Source organism: Salminus brasiliensis, chromosome 15 (genome assembly GCF_030463535.1).
Source record: "Salminus brasiliensis chromosome 15, fSalBra1.hap2, whole genome shotgun sequence".
Taxonomy (NCBI): domain Eukaryota; kingdom Metazoa; phylum Chordata; class Actinopteri; order Characiformes; family Bryconidae; genus Salminus; species Salminus brasiliensis.
Window position 1 is genome coordinate 9,570,656 of NC_132892.1, and position 17,835 is coordinate 9,588,490.

The 17,835-nt window shown below is 41.3% G+C and overlaps 1 protein-coding gene across 1 annotated transcript; it reads left to right on the forward strand.

The window, feature by feature from the left end:
• Window positions 1-3,516: 3,516 nt before the first annotated feature.
• Window positions 3,517-16,991, forward strand: grtp1a (growth hormone regulated TBC protein 1a). The gene is made up of 8 exons (XM_072657762.1): window positions 3,517-4,105; window positions 6,968-7,119; window positions 8,214-8,372; window positions 9,791-9,915; window positions 10,430-10,526; window positions 14,505-14,677; window positions 14,990-15,175; window positions 16,117-16,991. Exons 1-8 carry the CDS (start codon window positions 4,002-4,004, stop codon window positions 16,207-16,209), a joined length of 1,089 nt encoding a protein of 362 aa, XP_072513863.1. The 5' UTR covers window positions 3,517-4,001; the 3' UTR covers window positions 16,210-16,991.
• The last annotated feature ends 844 nt before the right edge of the window (window positions 16,992-17,835 follow it).

The window sequence follows — 17,835 nt, forward strand, 5'->3', positions numbered from 1 at the left end:
ATGCAGTGTTATGCAGTTCTCATGAGTGTTATCCTATCATCTTTACATAGTTATTACAAGTCAGTGGAGCATTACCATGCTTTTAAAGCTGTTGTTTTAAGGTTAAGTGCTACATAATATACATAATTTTTAATATAATGCTTGTCCATGTATTATCCATGTTTAGCACACTCACATGGAAACATATACATTATATGTCATTGGGCTGGGATTCCATAATGAGAGAGGAAACTGGAACTGGGAAAGATGCACCAGGGGTATACCATATTTGTTTAGCCATCATTTAATTATATATGAATTATAATGCAAATCCATCCTCATACAAATCAATAATTGCAATGTACAATCAAGAGCACTGGTTTCTACTGGTTTTCCAGTGTTCTCAGGAACGTTTCTCTAATAGTGATACACAGAGTAAACAAAGGTGTGTTTGTTTACAGAATGAAACAGACATATCTTCTCTTTTCGTAAACTTATAGGCCCATTAGTTCAACTTAAAGCCTGAATAATCTAAAACAAAAAAAAGAAGACCTCAAATCTGTATACATGGCTGTTTGCGTAGTGTGTGGTCGTTCTTTTAACTTTTGGTTATTACATAACTCCATTTTGTGTCTAACTATTTGACTGGACTGGTACTGTATAATAGCCTGAGCTGTTTGAGTAAAAGGCTTAATGCTAGTACTTTTTCATGACTAGACTTCATTTATTTTCTGAAAACTCATTTAATTTGTTAGAAAATAGTAAGAAATACTGTTTTCCAAGCTTTTCAAACTGAATGGCCAGTTGATATCCTGTATTTACTTTAGCAGTGACTCAGATATACAGAATGACCGGCGATATCACCTGCAGAGCTGAGTAAACAGCTACTTTTGTCAAAAGCCCATGGTGAAAAGTAGATTCCAGGTACAGTATTCACTGTAAACTGCAGCAGTTACTGATGGGTCTGGGTATAATCTACTTTTAGCCCCTGTTCTGCTTTAGGCATAACTGGCACAGCAGATGGCACTGTGTGGACCAAACAAGTAATAGGAGAGAAAATGATCACCAAAGAACATACAAGCTATTCAAAAATGGACGGCACGTTTATCATTATTAAAAGATACATCAGCATGAGTTTGGCTACAGCAGGATCCAACGCAATGATGTATTATTCAAAGCAATTAGTCGCTTGAAAGCTCGTCATCCAACAGAACTCATATCATCGGATATGACATAAACTTGGAGGTACTCCCAGCACTAGCACATGATTCTACTTCTCTGCTGGACTATGCAATAATACTCACTGTCTGTGAAAAGGTATTCGGTGGTTCAGCCCTCACATGGACTGCTGAGTAGGGTTAATACAGCTTTAATGGTTTTGTGCGTATAAGTATATGTAAATATATGTATCTGTCCTAAAATGTGAACAGTATTAACATGTAAAGAGCAATAAAGTGTTACTGTTTCTATTAAAAGAATAATATTGCACTTGTTTAGTGTTGTAGAGCTTCTTAATTTGGCACAACAGTGGCCAGGGCACATGTATTTTTCCACTTTCAGGTTGTCAACCAAGGGGAGTGGCAAAACTGATAAGTAGAAGGGTGCTATTCCTGCTGGAGTATGTGGACAAGGACATATATCATGTTGAAGGGGAATGTTTCTCCTAAAGTGTTGCAAGAGTGAGCTTCTATGGCCCGAACCAAGATGACTTTTTTTTTTCATTACCTTTTTTAAATGACATTTTTCATCAACAAAATTTATTGTAATTTACAACTTAGCAGCTCATTCTCCAAGTCAGTAATAAAAGAGGCAAATGCCCTAGTTTGACCAGAGACGGCAGACATAGGGACAGGGAGGCTGTACAGAAATCTCAGAAATAGTACTCATCATACAGCCATGTCCATACATGCTTTTCAAGAGCAAATAATAAATGCTCTTAAATGATCGATCTCTCTCTCTCTCTCTCTCTCTCTCTCTCTCAAACTGATCAGGTTTCAAACACTGGAGATTCAGCAACCACTTACTTAACAGCCCAGACTTCTTGACATCTCAATATCAATGAGATCTTGAACAGGTTTCTCATCAGAGTCAATGAAGGCATTTCGGAGGGTCCAGCTTAGGTCAGAGTCTTGTCCTAGATGTTAAGCAGGGATTGAAACTGTGTTACACATGTTCTAGAAGGCAGGTTTACATGTTATTATAGAAGTTGTCATTGTGGATATACCTGTATTACCTCAACTTTCTGTGTTAGGAGCTGGATCTGTAGTGTACATCACCCTAACCCCCCCTAGCCTTTCTATATGGATAAAGTGAGAGAGGGTGGGAATGGGGGAGGTGGATGGCTGCAGTTCTGAATGGTACTAATATAGTTATCAAGTTCAAGAGTTCAAGAGTTTTATTGTCATATGCACAGCAGAAACAGACAGTTACGCTGTACAATGAAATTCTTACTTTGCTGTCCCTCCATTCACCAATAGATAAAGATAACAAAAAAAGAAATTAACAAATAATAATAAAAAATATATACAAGATAAATAAAGTATGATAATATAAGTTGAAGTAAATAAAATTAAAGTAAACCTTTTCCCTTTTTACAATAAAAAAATTAAAATAAAAGTTACATGTGCTTTTATGTGCAAGTAATCTATAGTTATCTATAGTTATTTTACTTGTACATTGGATATACCTGTAAATTCCTAATAATCAAACATATTAGAGGTAGTCAGCATCATATACTGGTATGTAACACTTCTAAAATACAAGAAAGTAGTCTAGCATTTACTACACAAAGGAAGCAGCTAGCTCATTCAAGACCCCTGCTGTTACCTTTGCTCCTCACAGGAATGGTACGACCCACTGCAGGGGTGTTGTAAATTGTCCCAAGTTAAATGACACAAGTAAAAAGCTCGTTCCCGTGTTTAATGTCGTGTTTTAACAGTTATAGACTTGAAATAATTATGATTTCCTTAATGTTGGTCTTGATTAATACTGAGGGGACAGATTCTTCATTTCCCCTAAAGCAAACTCCCCTACTCTTACGAAGTAAGCCCTATAAAATGGCTGTAAAACACCTGCAGTAATGGTGCAGACACCTTTTGGAGGATTAGCATCAAACACCGTCGTAGTTTGGCTCACAGCAGCTCTATGGCGATTACACAGCCTTCCAAGTAGGACACACAGGCAGCTGTAGTAGTAGAAGTAGTAGTACTATGGGGAGCTGCTAGCCTTGCATATGGCATAAACACCTTCATCCCCCTGCATTACCGTGGGGAAATGACACAAGCAGCTGTAGTGTAGTCCTGCCCTTCTGGAGTACAACACCTGGAGTGGTTGGGTAAAACTCACAGGCTTCGACTACTACATGTCATGGTGGTGGAGTGGTGTTCAGTGTGTGTGCGGGTCTGGACGCAGCCATTGCCTTGCCGCGGGGGCGCTGTGTGGCCATAAGGGCTCGGGGGCGTGGTTTAGGCTTTGATTGACGTCTGCCCTTGAGCTCCCGAGAGAAATTAACGAGTGTGTTTGTGGCAGTGTGGAAAGAGTGAGGAGCGACAGGGAGAGCCTCGGGTACGTCTGTGGAGGATGAGGACGGAGGGATAGGCTGGGATTAGATGCTTCGACACTTGGGCTGTAATGAACGCAGCTCGGGCGGGTGAAGTGTTGGCTAAACCATCTATCTAGAAGTGCTGATAGTGCACCGGCTGATGTCGGCTACCCCGGGACAGCTATAGCTAAAGTTAACTAGCTACCAAACACCGTGGGGAGGAAGAGACCTTCAAAACAATCCTTTGGAGGGGTTTTCGGTGTGCTCCAGGGTGCCTGGGACGTTTACTAACCCGTGTTTAATGTGCTGAGGCGTCGTGTCTCCCTCTCCGGACTGCTGCTTGTCTCGCTTCATGGCACTGGACACCACGAGCGGATTACCGCAGCTCGGGAGCCCGCGCGAGAACTTCACCCGCAGACGGTCGGAGTGAGTATGAGGGGGGGAGCGTGGGCGAGGACCTGCGGCTAAACTGGACCTCAGCATGGACAAGAAGAAGAAGAGGGACACCGAGAACGGGACAGGCTCCGCACCACAGCCGCAGCTCCGCATCAATGTGCCGAGCACAGCCAAGGAGAGAGTTCCCAGGTAGTGTAGAAACTAGTGCTTATGGATTTCTATAGAACCCCCCTCTACCCCCCCCCCAAATAAATAAATAAATAAATAAATTAATTAATTAATTAATAAACACCACCATCACAACAAAAACTGCCCCATGCTGAAGAGTTACTGACATGGAGCTTAACAGACAGATAGATGGACTGATGGAGGGATACAGACGGATTACAGGTAGATAGATTGGCAGACACATTGTCAGATACTTTGATGGATAGACAGACAGACAGACAGGTAGATCTACAGATGGAAAGATGAGTAGATTTACAGATATAGAGATATAGGTTGCTAGACAGATTTACAGACAGATAGGTAGGTAGATAGATAGATAGGCAAGAATAGATAGCCAGCCAGATAGAGACAGACAGATGGGTAGACATAGATTTACAGATATGAATAAACTGAATAAACAGAGAGGCAGATAGGTTCACAACCAGATGATAGATGGGCAAACAGATGGATTGACAGGTATAGATAGATGGAGATGCATAGATAGGCAGGCAGACAGATGGATTGATGGGTAGATGGATCAACAGACAGACAGACAGACATTGGGATAGATGTATGTAATGAATCCCAGAGGGAAATTTGAGTACAGAAGCCGAAGAACACGAGTGAATGATAAAAGGAGATCAGCAGATCTGCTTAGTGTTAACAGTAACGGCACTACTTCACTGAAACTCAGCCCAGAAAGCGCAGCCCGCTTACAGTGCATCCTTATTGATTTGATTGACACCACTGCAACACGCCTAAAACACGCAACTTCACTCCTTCACCCATAAAACTGCAGCAGTAAAACCCGGGAATGCTTTAAAATGTGCAGTGTCGGACGTATGTTTCGATTTAACTGATATTTTAAAGCAGGATTTGATGATGTATTTGTTGGACCCAGGAAGAGCCCAGTGTTTGGGTGAGGCTGAGCTACTGTAATTTAAATATCTGCATTTGACTACATGCATTTCTCTGTAATGCTGATCCAGGTGGATTCAGTCCCAGTTTCTACATTTTCTAACCATCAGTGCAATAAATTGTTGGATAAGTTGTTGGATAAATTGTTGGATATGGGCATCAGCCTGCAACTCCCATTTTGGTGCGTCCCTAACACAAAAATGACCCCACTCAAACAACTCACTTGGACCCAGACAGCGCTGAAACTTGCAGTCTCATTCCTGACACCACTAACACTAGTTAACTAAAGTACAAACCTAGATGCCCCCCCCCCAAAAAAAAAACCCAAAACAACAACTGCAATTCACATAGGCTCCAGTCCTACACCACTGAAACTTAAAGACTACAACAATGCACCTCTCAGGCCCACAGCCGACTTCACACCCTAAACCACTGAGGCTCGCAGCTTTTGCACGCTCTCAGTACTGCACTTCTCTTTTTCCTGGAGTGCCCAGGGCAGCTTGTGTGTCACGGGATCTTCATTATTAAAAACAGGCCCTTTTCGGAGTCCCGGCAGAATTGCCAGCTCTGTGTTTTCGCTGTGCCCTGTAGCTGCTTGATCTTGTTACTTTGTGCTGAAGGGAATGCTTTTAACTCTAACTTAGGATCTTTTTCCATTCGACCTCCTAGAAGGCTCTGGCTGGACACTGATCCTGTTGCGTAACAGCCGTTTAGTGCAGGCTACCTGGTAGTACCTGTGCAAGAAAACAGGTGCATGGGGGGGGGGGGGGGGGGTGGTGGTGACTGTTTATTATTCTTTCCATTGAAAGCGCTTGTGTTCTGCTCGCTGCTTACTGTTGGTAGCAAAACGGCCGGCAGAACATAATAATAATGATGACAGTGATATTTAAATGATGGTAAAAGTGCGGTGTGTAACTGAATTAAAGCGTGAATTACTAAATGCACCCTCAACCACTGCAGATTAAAGGGTTTTCCTACATGGGTACTTTCCATTGTAATAAAGTACTAATATACAGCGAATGTGTGCACCCAAGGGTGGTTGAGTAAGAAAGTGAGCGAGAAACAGACACACTGTATCATGATACAACCTTTTTTATTTAATGTGTGCTCACTATTTTGTCCGTCCGTCCTTTATTTGGTTTCTCCATGTTCCCAAGTGTCCTTGAAGCAGCACAGCCTTCGTCTCAAGCTGCCTGGTTTGATACCGGACATCGCTTTCATTTTCTGCCCCTAATCGAGGTGGATTGTCTTCACCTGGGGTGCTAATTTAAGGGATTACCATCAGAATTGGTCATTTTCATCTGGAATGATTCTGTCGTTTTTAAAAGTCGTAAATACAGTATAAATACATTTTAGCATAAGCAGTACAGATTGCAGAAACCCACATTTTCCTGTTTTGCTGCTAATAATTATACATTTTGAGAATCGGTCGATCCAGATACCAGTCTGATATTTCTTCTCCTAACACGGTGGTAAGTAATTGAATCACTTTACTAAAAGTAGACTGTCTGGCTCAAACCACTCAAACACTGAACTACCACACAGGAAGCAACACACAGCTAATGTAGCACACACTCACACAGTGTAATATCATTTCAGACTTCATTGTCTAATCCAGGATTTTTTGCTGATATTGGCCTGATTGCAATGCCCATCACATCTGATATGCCATCTGTCAAAAGCAGTGTTGTTGTTAATGATTGTGGCACGTTGAATATTGATGCTAGGAATGTAAGAATTTGGGGCAAGAATTGTGCTATTACAAATCAGCCAGAAAACAGTTTAGTTTTTATTTTTAAATCAAATAAAAATCAGTTAACTACACTAAACCTGTTGCTTCTTTTTCAGTGTAGATATATAAAAACAAAGCTTGAATAGTGGGTTTGCCCCCCCCACATTGTCTTGCTCATGTCCGTTTCTTCATAGTGTGGACCCGTATGGATTTGAGAGATCTGACGATTTTGACTATGAATCTTATGAAGAGCTTATGTCCGAGTACTTGGCCGTACTTACCAGAAGGTCCATCAAATGGTCAAAACTGCTGCAGGGGAGGAGTCGAGTTGAGAAGAATCTAAAGGGTAAGTACACTTTAGCTGTACAACGACACAAAGCTAAACAAGCCAGTGGAAAAAGCCAATGATGCAGCAAGCAAGTGACATTACAACAGGACCTAATGGGGAAACCAATCACTAGACACAGTCCAAATTAAAACTGGTGCATTAACTCTTTGTTGTTGTCAGTTCTAGTCTAACATATTGATGTGCTTTGGCTGACACACCTGACCCAGCTTACTCAGGACTTTGTAAGTAGCTCATGAGCTGAGTCAGGCATATCAAGCAGTGCCCCAGGCTTGGGACTGGGAACCATTGTGTTGGAGCAGTGATGCCTAACAGCACTGGGTACGTCAAACGAAAGAACTAATCAAAATAAGAACATGCAGTAAAACATACAGGTCTGTGCTCAAAAGGTGTTGACATCTGTGTGTAATCTGTGTAGAAATCAAACAGCTAGACTTCCGTCCACTGATGCAATGAAGCCTGTGGGTTTCAAGTGTTTTGTAAATTGTTTGGGAGCTCACAGGATAGGGGTGTTTAAAGACTAAGGTTAGGAAGTACTCATACAAAAAACATGAGACAATCTTGCTTGTTGCCACTATTGAGCCAAAGTCTTTATCAACTTTACAAAACTTTATCCCAAGTAATTTTAGAGTAATTCTATTGGTCCATTCAAAATTCAAATAATAGCAAAAATAGCGGGGTTTTACATGACAGTGATGAAGTGCATTATTTGTGTCGTTCACACATGCAGCCTTTAAACCATATTTTCCAGGATGCATTCGTTCATACTTGTCATGAAAGCCCCTTGAACAGAACCAGTTGAGCTTAGAATTAATGGTCAACAGCTCCTTCATTTCTATTTAATATATGAACTCACGCTGCTGTACTAGCTATGCTATGTTGCTTTTGTGCTAAAGTAGCTGTGCCCACTTAAAAAATTAAGGGTAGATTTTTGCTTCTTCTCTGTAGAGTCATGTAAAAAAATACACTTAAAAACCTTAAAAACCCATTTTACTTGGTCAGCTTTAATATAGAGCTCTTACAGTAATTTCAGGTATATACTGGATCCCATGCAGGTACCCCCCTTGAACCTGTTTGTACTTTTTTGTACACAGTAAAACGCTATGTTCGAAAGGGAGTCCCGAATGAGCACCGAGCCTTGATCTGGATGGCAGCCAGTGGCTCCCAGGAGCAGATGGATAAGAACCCAGGCTACTACCACTCATTGCTTCAGGCCCAACACGACCCTAAACTGGTGGAAGCCATCCGTACAGGTTAGCATGGCATATGTCTGGTGAATTTAGGGTGTTGTTGCTATTGCTTGAATTGCTCGATTTTAAAAAGTAAATTGTAGAGTGATTGCTAGATGTGAATAAAGTTTGAACAATGTCGATTTTCAGTTGTGGGTAGACATTACTCTACTCTCAGCCCTTAGAGTTAGTTTTTATTGAAATCATATATTTTAAAGGCTTCCTGTCATGTTTTAAAAGTACTTTGGTTTGAGAACAAACATTCAGACTGCAGAATTCACAGTTTTAAATGATGAGTATGCCGTTCACATGATTTGTGTACATTTGAGGAGTTTATCATGTTGGAAAGGGGAATTCTGAAGTTGAATCACTTCTCTCCATAAAACACAGTGCAGCAGCAGCTCATGTCATTATTTATCCAGCCGGCGGATATAGTATCTACTTTTAATCTGCTGCTCGGGCTAAGATAACATGAAATGAAATACTGAAATGTGAAGAGAGGGTCACGTTTCCTGAGCGTTGGCTTTATTTTCATTTTCATTTCTTTCTGTAATAACTTTCTAAAAGTGGGTGAAAAATGGTTCATTTGTGGTGTTTGTGGTTTATTTGTGTACATTAAAAATCTGGTTAGCAGGTGTTTAGTTTTTATGTTAAACTCGCAAATGCTATGACCTCTGTAAGGTCAAGTCGTGATCTACGGGGTCCAAGCGCTCCATGTCATTATCATGGCAGTAGTGCACAAATGACCTGCAGTGTGTTTTTAGATTGGCTTCTAATTAGATATGCGATCTGAAAAGGAGAATTTTCGGCATGGTATCATGAATATCACAGCAGTATCACCTGTAATTTTTTAGCCTCTGATTGCAAAGAATATGCCAGACCTTTCATATTCTAAAGAGGTTCCGGACAGGGATTTCTGGGCTTGTCATCTTTTCCACTGATCTTGAGTTTTCATGTCTGGAAAAGCTATGGCACCGTCCACATGTATCCAGACGTTTTAAAGAAACTAGTACCTCATAAAGAGAGACATCAAAACACCACAAAGAAGCGGTAAGAAAACGGAAGTTTAATTGCATATTACACAATACTCAGAGTAGTGTACTATGCAAGTCAGGAAATCACAAATTCTAAATCTAAACAGAGCATTATTTATTTGTAGTATAACAGTATTTACATGTATTCATATGGAGAAATCTGAAATCTAGTGCTATCTGCATGTAATTGCTGAAGTTTATGACTTATGTAGTTCACTATACAGGCAGTAAGGAGGTATTTAAGATTCAGAATCTTGCCTGCGTCCTCAGTCCATGTGGACAGAGTTATCATCATTGAGTTAAGTTTCTTCCCAACATAGTGACAGCCCTGTATGAAATAGCAACACTGTTATGAGTGTTTTGGGGTTTGTATGGCACAATCCAACCTCTGTGCTCTTTCGTCTACAGATTTGCACAGAACCTTCCCAGACAACGTGCAGTTCCGTAAGACAGCCGAACCGTGCCTGCAGAAAACATTGTATAATGTGCTGCTAGCCTATGGGCACCACAACAAGGCTGTGGGGTACTGTCAGGTAAAAGAGTTGAGGAATCTCCTGTCTAAACTTTGCTTTGCGCACTTGAAAACATTGCTGAGTAAGAGTAAAATCTCACTGTTGGCTGCATGATAGGCACGTAGCCTGCTCTTAAGAGTGCTAATGAAGGTTTTCAGTGCAAGTTAATGTTTTGGAGCCCTAGAGTTGATAGTACAGAGATCAAAGTCCACCACAGCTGACTTTCAGTCATTGTATGGTGTTTATAGTGTTCCTGGTGTGGTTTCTGGGCGTGCCAACGTCTTCTTGCACAAGGTGAAACAATATTTTCCGTCTTCACAGTGTAAACATTTCAGAAGCACCTAACAACGGATTTCCAATGCAAATATTTTCACAAATTCATTGCACCTGTCACATAGCTTGCTGTTGTTCCATGCAGTAACCACAGTTTTCTCTAATGTTTTTTCTTTCTTTCTTTGTATAACTAAAGTGAAGCTTTCCATTTCCAACTTTTATTATGGCCTCTGGTGGTTGTTGACTCTAGATATTTTTACAGGGCATGAACTTCATTGCTGGGTACCTGATCATAATCACCAAAGATGAAGAGAAGTCTTTCTGGTTAATGGAGGCACTTATAGGCAGGATACTTCCAGGTTTGTGTAATTTTATGTGATTCTTCTGTTTGTGCCTTTACAATATAATAGACTGATGATGCTGATGCTTTTTTCAGACGTTGGTTGATAACCGTACCAAAGTATAAATAATCTAATTAGCATATTTCATGAATATCCTACCTTTGTCCAAAGTGCATTTGTAAAATCAAACTAGCTATTTTTAAGGGACAGACACTCAGTCTTTCATAACCTTAAAAAAATCTAAAAATCTAAATCATCAGTGTGACCTTTGCAAAGGTTTGGACACCTTATAGTCTGGACTTGGAACATTTAACTGCCTGGTTAGTAAAACAGCTGACCGCACACTACAGCAGGTTCTACTATTAACAGCACTAACCATGAATGTCTAGGGTGAATAGCTGAAGAACAATCCCTCATTGTTTTTACACTGTATTAAATAGGGGTGTAAAAATAGATATATGAAAGTATTGCAATATTCTGTTTTGCATTTCCATATCGATTTTCTTTTGCTTTGAATTTATGCATATGATGGTGTGTGTGTGTGTGTATATATATATATATATACAGTGAGTCCAAGAAGTATTTGATCCCTTGCTGATTTTCTTCGTTGGCCCACTAATAAAGACATGATCATTCTATACTTTTAATGGTAGATGTATTCTTACATGGAGAGACAGAATATTAAAAAGAAAATCCAGAAAATAAATCTAAGGAATATATATTAATTGATTTGTATTTCATGGAGTGAAATAAGTATTTGATCCCTTAGTATTCATTAGCAGTTCTGGCTTTTACAGACCAGTTAGACACTCCCAATCAACTTGTTACCTGACCTGAAGCCACCTGTTCTCACTAATCACTTGTGTGAAAAACACCTGTCCACAGAATCAGACAGATCACACAGATTTCAAGTCTCCAACATGGGTAAAACCAAAGAGCTGTCACAGGACCTCAGAGTCAGAATTGTTGACCTTCACAAAGCTGGAATGGGCTACAAAAAGATTAGTAAGGTGTTGGATGTGAAAGTAACAACTATTGGTGCAATTATCAGAAAGTTTAAAGAGTATAACATGACAATCAACAGACCTCGGCCCGGTGCTCCAAAGAAGATTTCGCCTCGTGGGGTGGCAATGATGCTGAGAACAGTCAGAAATCGTCCTGCAACCACTCGGCAGGAGTTAGCAAATGACCTGAAGGCAGCTGGGACCACAGTTTGCAAGGAAACAATTGGCAACACTTTGCGCAACAATGGATTCACATCCTGCAGTGCCCGAAAGGTACCCCTGCTGAAGAGAGCACATGTGGAGGCGCGCCTCAAGTATGCCAATGATCATTTGAAAGATGAACCAAGTTATTGGGAGAAGGTTTTGTGGTCAGACGAGACCAAAATTGAACTTTTTGGCCTCAACTCCACCCGCCATGTGTGGAGGAAGAAAAATGCTGCCTATGACCCCAAGAACACTGTGCCCACCGTCAAGCATGGAGGTGGAAGCATAATGTTTTGGGGGTGTTTCTCTGCCAAGGGTACAGGGCTACTTCACCGCATCACTGGGAAGATGGATGGAGCCATGTACCGCACAATCCTGAGGGACAACCTCCTCCCCTCTGCCAGGGATCTGAAAATGGGCCGTGGTTGGGTCTTCCAACATGATAACGACCCTAAACATACAGCAAAGGCAACAAAGGATTGGCTCAAGAAAAATCACATTAAGGTCATGGAGTGGCCCAGCCAGTCGCCAGACCTCAATCCGATCGAAAATCTATGGAGGGAGCTGAAGGTCAGAGTTGCCAAGCGACAGCCCACCAACCTTCATGATTTAGAGAGGATCTGCAAAGAAGAGTGGGCCAAAATTCCCCCTGGTGTGTGTGCTAAACTTGTGGTTAACTACAACAAACGTCTCACCGCTGTGCTTGCAAACAAAGGCTTTGCCACTAAGTATTGAGTGTGTTTGGCAAGAGGGATCAAATACTTATTTTCCTCATTGAAATACAAATTAATTAAAATATATTCTTTAAAATTATATTCTGGATTTTTGTCTTGATATTCTGTCTCTCCATGTTAGAATATATCTACCATTAAAAGTGCAGAAGGATAGTGTCTTTATTAGTGGGCAAACAAAGAAAATCAGCAAGGGATCAAATACTTCTTGGACTCACTGTATATATATATATATATGTGTGTTTTTTTTTATTATTATTTTTTACTGTGATCGTTTTCCTAAAATTTAATTGCAAATATTGCAATATGTCGCCTTGCTTACAGTATTTCAAAATCGCAATGGATTAAGTCGTAACCGCTGTATCATGGTGCGTATAATATTGCCAGGTTCTCACTTATACACAGCCCTGGTATTAAACTACATGTAATTTATAGCAGCATTATATGCCAGTTGGTGTTTTTTGCTCCTGGGCTTCCCCCTACATTTGGGAAGTGGAATTCACGCCTTGAGCCACCCTTAAAGGAGACCCTTTTCACATGCATTTCTGGACAAGATGAGAGATACAGAACCATCACTGCAAGTGAAAGAAGCATGTGGTCTGAGGCGGACGAGTAATATCACAAGATCTGTCTCAGGTTATGCAGCATTAGATGGTGTTGGCGAGCTGTTAGGTACAACTGTGGAACAGTGGCGTACTGAAGCACTTACCTAGCTCGCTGTTGCCTGGTTTCAAAGTGAGGGCAGCTACACCCCTGCTTGAGTAGATTGAGCCTAATAAAGTACTATAAATCATAACTTGCCACATATAGAATGTTAAACTTTTGAAAAATAAAAAATCATGACCGTCACAATAAATGCAGTTAAATGCACTGCTGAAAGCCTACCAAGCCTCCATTGTGCTGTGTTTCACAAGTCACCCTGCTAAAGGTTGAGCAAATGCAAACCACTGTTAAGACATTACAGTGGTTGTCTGTACTCAATTGGTTGGTGTCTCAACTTACTGTACATCTCAGAGTATTTTGACAAGAGTTGTAGCTATAAATGAATTTGACAGTGGACCAGCGTGTGTGCCTAGGTGACGTGGCCACAGTTATTCTAAGCACCTCGCCGCTCCTCCTAAGCTATGAATAAACCTGGTCTTGGGTCACATGATTCTGATCTGCTGCAAGCCTGTTAAAGTCCAATCGCACCCAGGAGAGGGAGACACACAGCACACACACACACACACACACACACACAGGATATTACCAGCCTCAGATCCGCACTTATTGGTTTCCTGTAACAGCTGTTTTAGTTGTTAAAGGTCTCAGTGCTCATTTCAGTCACATATGTCATATGTGCCACAGATATACAGTATATCGCCTATATGCTGCAAGTAATGGCCATGCAGTACATTTAAACTTTCCCAGACTTTTGTCCTGCCATTTTTAACACTTACATTTTTCCACTTAATGCTAATGTAATGTTCAGCATCTAGAGCTATAAGGGTTAATATGCTATGGTCCTTTTTTATAGACAGGTTCAGAAACTATGTATACTATATGTGCAAAAGTATTGGTACACCTGCTCATATAAAGAGTATCTTGATTTTTGTTTGCGTGACTGTCTCTACTCTCCAGGGAAGGCTGCCTACTAGATTTTTGAGGCACTGCTGTGATGATTTTATTGCATTTAGCAACAAGAGCATTAGTCAGAGGTTAGGATATTGGATGATCACCAACACACCTCATCCTGAAATCTCCAACTTTTCCCAGAAGTGTTGGATCAAGCACTACCATTCCAGAATACCCTATGTAGCCTGGGTCTGGCATTAGTAATGGTGCCAAGAGGTTCATGTTTATCTGCTCCAGAGAACCCTATTCTATTGGCAATACTTCTCTACATGGACTAGAAAATCTGTGTCGTGTGCATTTGCACATCTTTGTCCGCAATGGGCGCAATTTAAAGTGGAATTAGAAGGGGTGTCCACAAACCTTTAGACATCATGTGAGATAAGAGGAGTATTGTATTCCTTTGGTTTTTGATGACATGCTTTTTTATGCCCTGCATCTCGTAGATTACTACACACCAGCCATGTTGGGCCTGAAGACGGATCAGGAGGTTCTGGGAGAGCTGGTGAAGGTTAAAGTGCCGGATGTGTGGCAGGCCATGACTGAGCACAATGTCATGTGGACACTGGTGGTGTCGCGCTGGTTCATCTGCCTGTTCATCGACATCCTGCCTGTGGAGGTAGGAGAAGAGCTGGGATTGGGAAACCAAAAAAAAATGTTGAAAGAAATGTTACTTTGCTATTATGCTTGTGCTTAATGGATTACTTCCACAGCATGTCTGGAGCCACATGTGACTTTGCGTGAGCACCAGATGACTTTGCAGATTAGCAGAAAGTAAATAGAAACCCACTCAGTAATTTAAGCTTTAGTGTGGCTGATTGAACCTTGTGTTTATGCTTAAGAATTTTTGTTCTGAACCTCTGATCCTCCAAAGTTAATCTACAAGTCGGATTCTGCAGGACTTATTTTGGTTTCTCCGTGTTTACTCAAGACGGTTCTACGGATCTGGGACTGCTTGTTCTACGAAGGATCTAAGATCCTCTTCCGCGTGGCGCTGACACTGATCCGCCACAACCAGGCCCTCATCCTGCAGGCGCGGAACCTTCCAGACATCTGTGACTGCTTCAAACAGATCACCAAGGGCGCCTTCGTGGAGGACTGCCACACTTTTATGCAGGTAGGCCTTGAATATATACAGAGCAGAGCACACACCTACAGAGCAGTTCTCAGATATAGGGCAGTGTCATTCAGTTGCAAGCGCTGAGACAAAGACTTTGTTCAGGGTGGCAGTTCTGTCCATTTGTGTATAAAGTACAAGCACCTAGCCATGCAGTCTGCCTTTACATACATTAAGTAAAAAGAATTGGTCATTCTAAAGAGCTAAAGATGAAAAGCGAGGTCGCAGAGTAATGACTTTTAATGCATAAAAATGCAATTTTAGAATTGGTCCAAACACTCTGGCACTACCATCAGCACAAATGCAGCTGCATGCAAGCATGCCCAACATCAGTGTCTGACACCTCACAAATGTTTTTTGGGTAAAACCTCCCACAGACACACTCCAAAATCTTATAGAAAGCTTTCCCAAAAGAGTAGAAGCTGTTAAAGCTGCTGGGCAGGGGGCATCTCATATTCATGCCTATGGATTTAGAATGGGAGATCATAAAAGCTGCTGTGTTATGTGTTGCTGTCCCAGTACTTTTGTCCATATAGTGTACTTCTCACCTAGTTAAACCTGGACTAATTATACTATCCATGACATGCACAGATGCTCAGAAAAGCATATTATGATGGAATTTATCATGATAAATATAGTAGATATAGACCCTTGTGATTCTTGAGGTTTGGCCAGCAGATACGTCCTTACAGTTTTCTCAAAAGACTGTTATCATGTTAAAAGCTCAGTAAAAGCTCCATACAGTTACAGTGGCATTAGTATATTCTCTCTTATTATAAAGAAAAGAATCACCCTCCCCTTTATCTGTTCCCAAATCCACTCCATCATCATATCCTCCGTAATGTCAACAAATTCCGACCCTTACATAATCTCCAGATTTTCTGCTGATTTCCTGAACCTGTGTTTTTTTTTTTTTTGTATTTGTTTTTTTCTTCCTTCAGAAAATTTTTAAAGAACCTGGCAGCCTCTCAATGGCAACAGTCACCAAGCTGCGTGAGGCATGCCGAGCACAGATTATGGCTGAAGAATCTTGACCCTGTCCCTACCCCACCCCTCCAGACCTCCAAACGCTCTAAGCATTCCAGACTTCTATTTGCACTGTCCTATTTTCTTCTGATACCAGAGACTGTTTAGAAGCTGTTATTAGTTTCTTTATGACATGATGATGATGATTATGATGATCCAGGGAACTGGGAGCTGTTTTTTTTTTCTTATGTTTGTAGATGTAGTCTGTACAGAGAGATAGAACTCTGCAACGAGCAATTCGGGCCACGTTCAGCAGGATTGTGTATTGTTTAGATAGTGCTAGAATGTACGAAAAAAGCTTGCTCATCTGGTGAGTAACACACCCATTCATATTACTACTAAGCACGGCCCAGATTTGCTCGAATAGACATGCTGCAGGAGTCCAATCCCAGTGACCTTTTTTTAATTGTATATGGTGGTTTTGTGAGTCTTAAAGTTTTCAGCCATTTTTCCCAAAGCTTATGAAGCTCTATTTTGGTAACTTTGCACATTTCTCCATATAGACCCTTTTGGGGTCTACAGGATTTTTGATGACCGTTTGTAAAACTACTGTGAAATGAAGGGTCCGGTACTACTGTGTATGCACTATGGTTTAGATTGTTCTCAAAGGGCTTTTGTCAAATTCAGCGTTTGTGGCGAGACGTGATCGGTATGAGCAAGATCATGTGAACGATGTGTGCCACCAGTCGACACAGTTTGTAACGTTATCAGGAGATCTGTCTTGTAGAATGTGTAAAATCTGTTTTCTGAACCCTTGTCTTTTATAGAATTAAAAGCTTCCATTCTGATACCTCATGGCGTTGACTGCAGCTTTTTCTATACTAAAAACAGGACCAGTGACAGAGACGGGGCACACCTACCAAGAAACAGCGCAGCAGCATGACACGCACAGTCTATACAGTGGGTGTGATACAGTATCCGCCTGGCACATGTGCCAGTTGTGCTGTTTCGGCATGATGCCCACTTTATTTATAGGTACTACATGATCCCATGCATTCTACTGTTGCTGCATGAACGCTCCAGTCTAGCTGGAGAAGTTGCATCATATCACAACAAATGTCACAAGGAACCCAGTACAAGGAGTCAGTTTGTCCGCAATGAGGGTCACTACAACATTTTTTAGTGACATTTTGATGATTTTTTTTTGTTGTTGTTGGTAAGATACATTACAAGCCACCTCATCCCAAACTCCCCAGCCCATCCCAGAAGTATTGGATGAAGCACAATCATTCCACAGCTCAATGCCGGGGGTCTTTACACCTCTCTAGGCCATGCCTGGCATTAGGCATGGTGCCAGCAGGTTTATGTTTCTCTACATGGACTAGACAAGCTTGTGTGAATGCATTCGTTAGGACTTGCTTGGCTCGTCTATGCTCTTTCAGCAGGGCGTAATCAAGACTGGCCTCATGTTCTGCAGAAGTCAGTGTAGGTAACAAACATGGACTAAAAACTGTAGAATTGCATGGAAAGTGTAGGTCGTTACTGAAGTCGTAGTGCTGAAAAAGCCCTGCTGTAGGCCTGCCACCAAGAAGAACTCTAGGAGATGTAATTCTAGAGGTCTGGAGAATCTATTAAGGCTGTTTAACTGCGTGACTGGTCTCCTTTGGCTGGGTTGAATACATCAAGACAAACGT

Bases quoted from the DNA above. Each gene is read 5' to 3' on its own strand.
- grtp1a (XM_072657762.1), top strand. From the start codon at position 4,002: ATGGACAAGAAGAAGAAGAGGGACACCGAGAACGGGACAGGCTCCGCA. The intron at 8,373-9,790 runs GTTAGCATGGCA...TTTCGTCTACAG, and splicing joins GGTGGAAGCCATCCGTACAG to ATTTGCACAGAACCTTCCCA. The intron at 15,176-16,116 runs GTAGGCCTTGAA...TTCTTCCTTCAG, and splicing joins ACTGCCACACTTTTATGCAG to AAAATTTTTAAAGAACCTGG.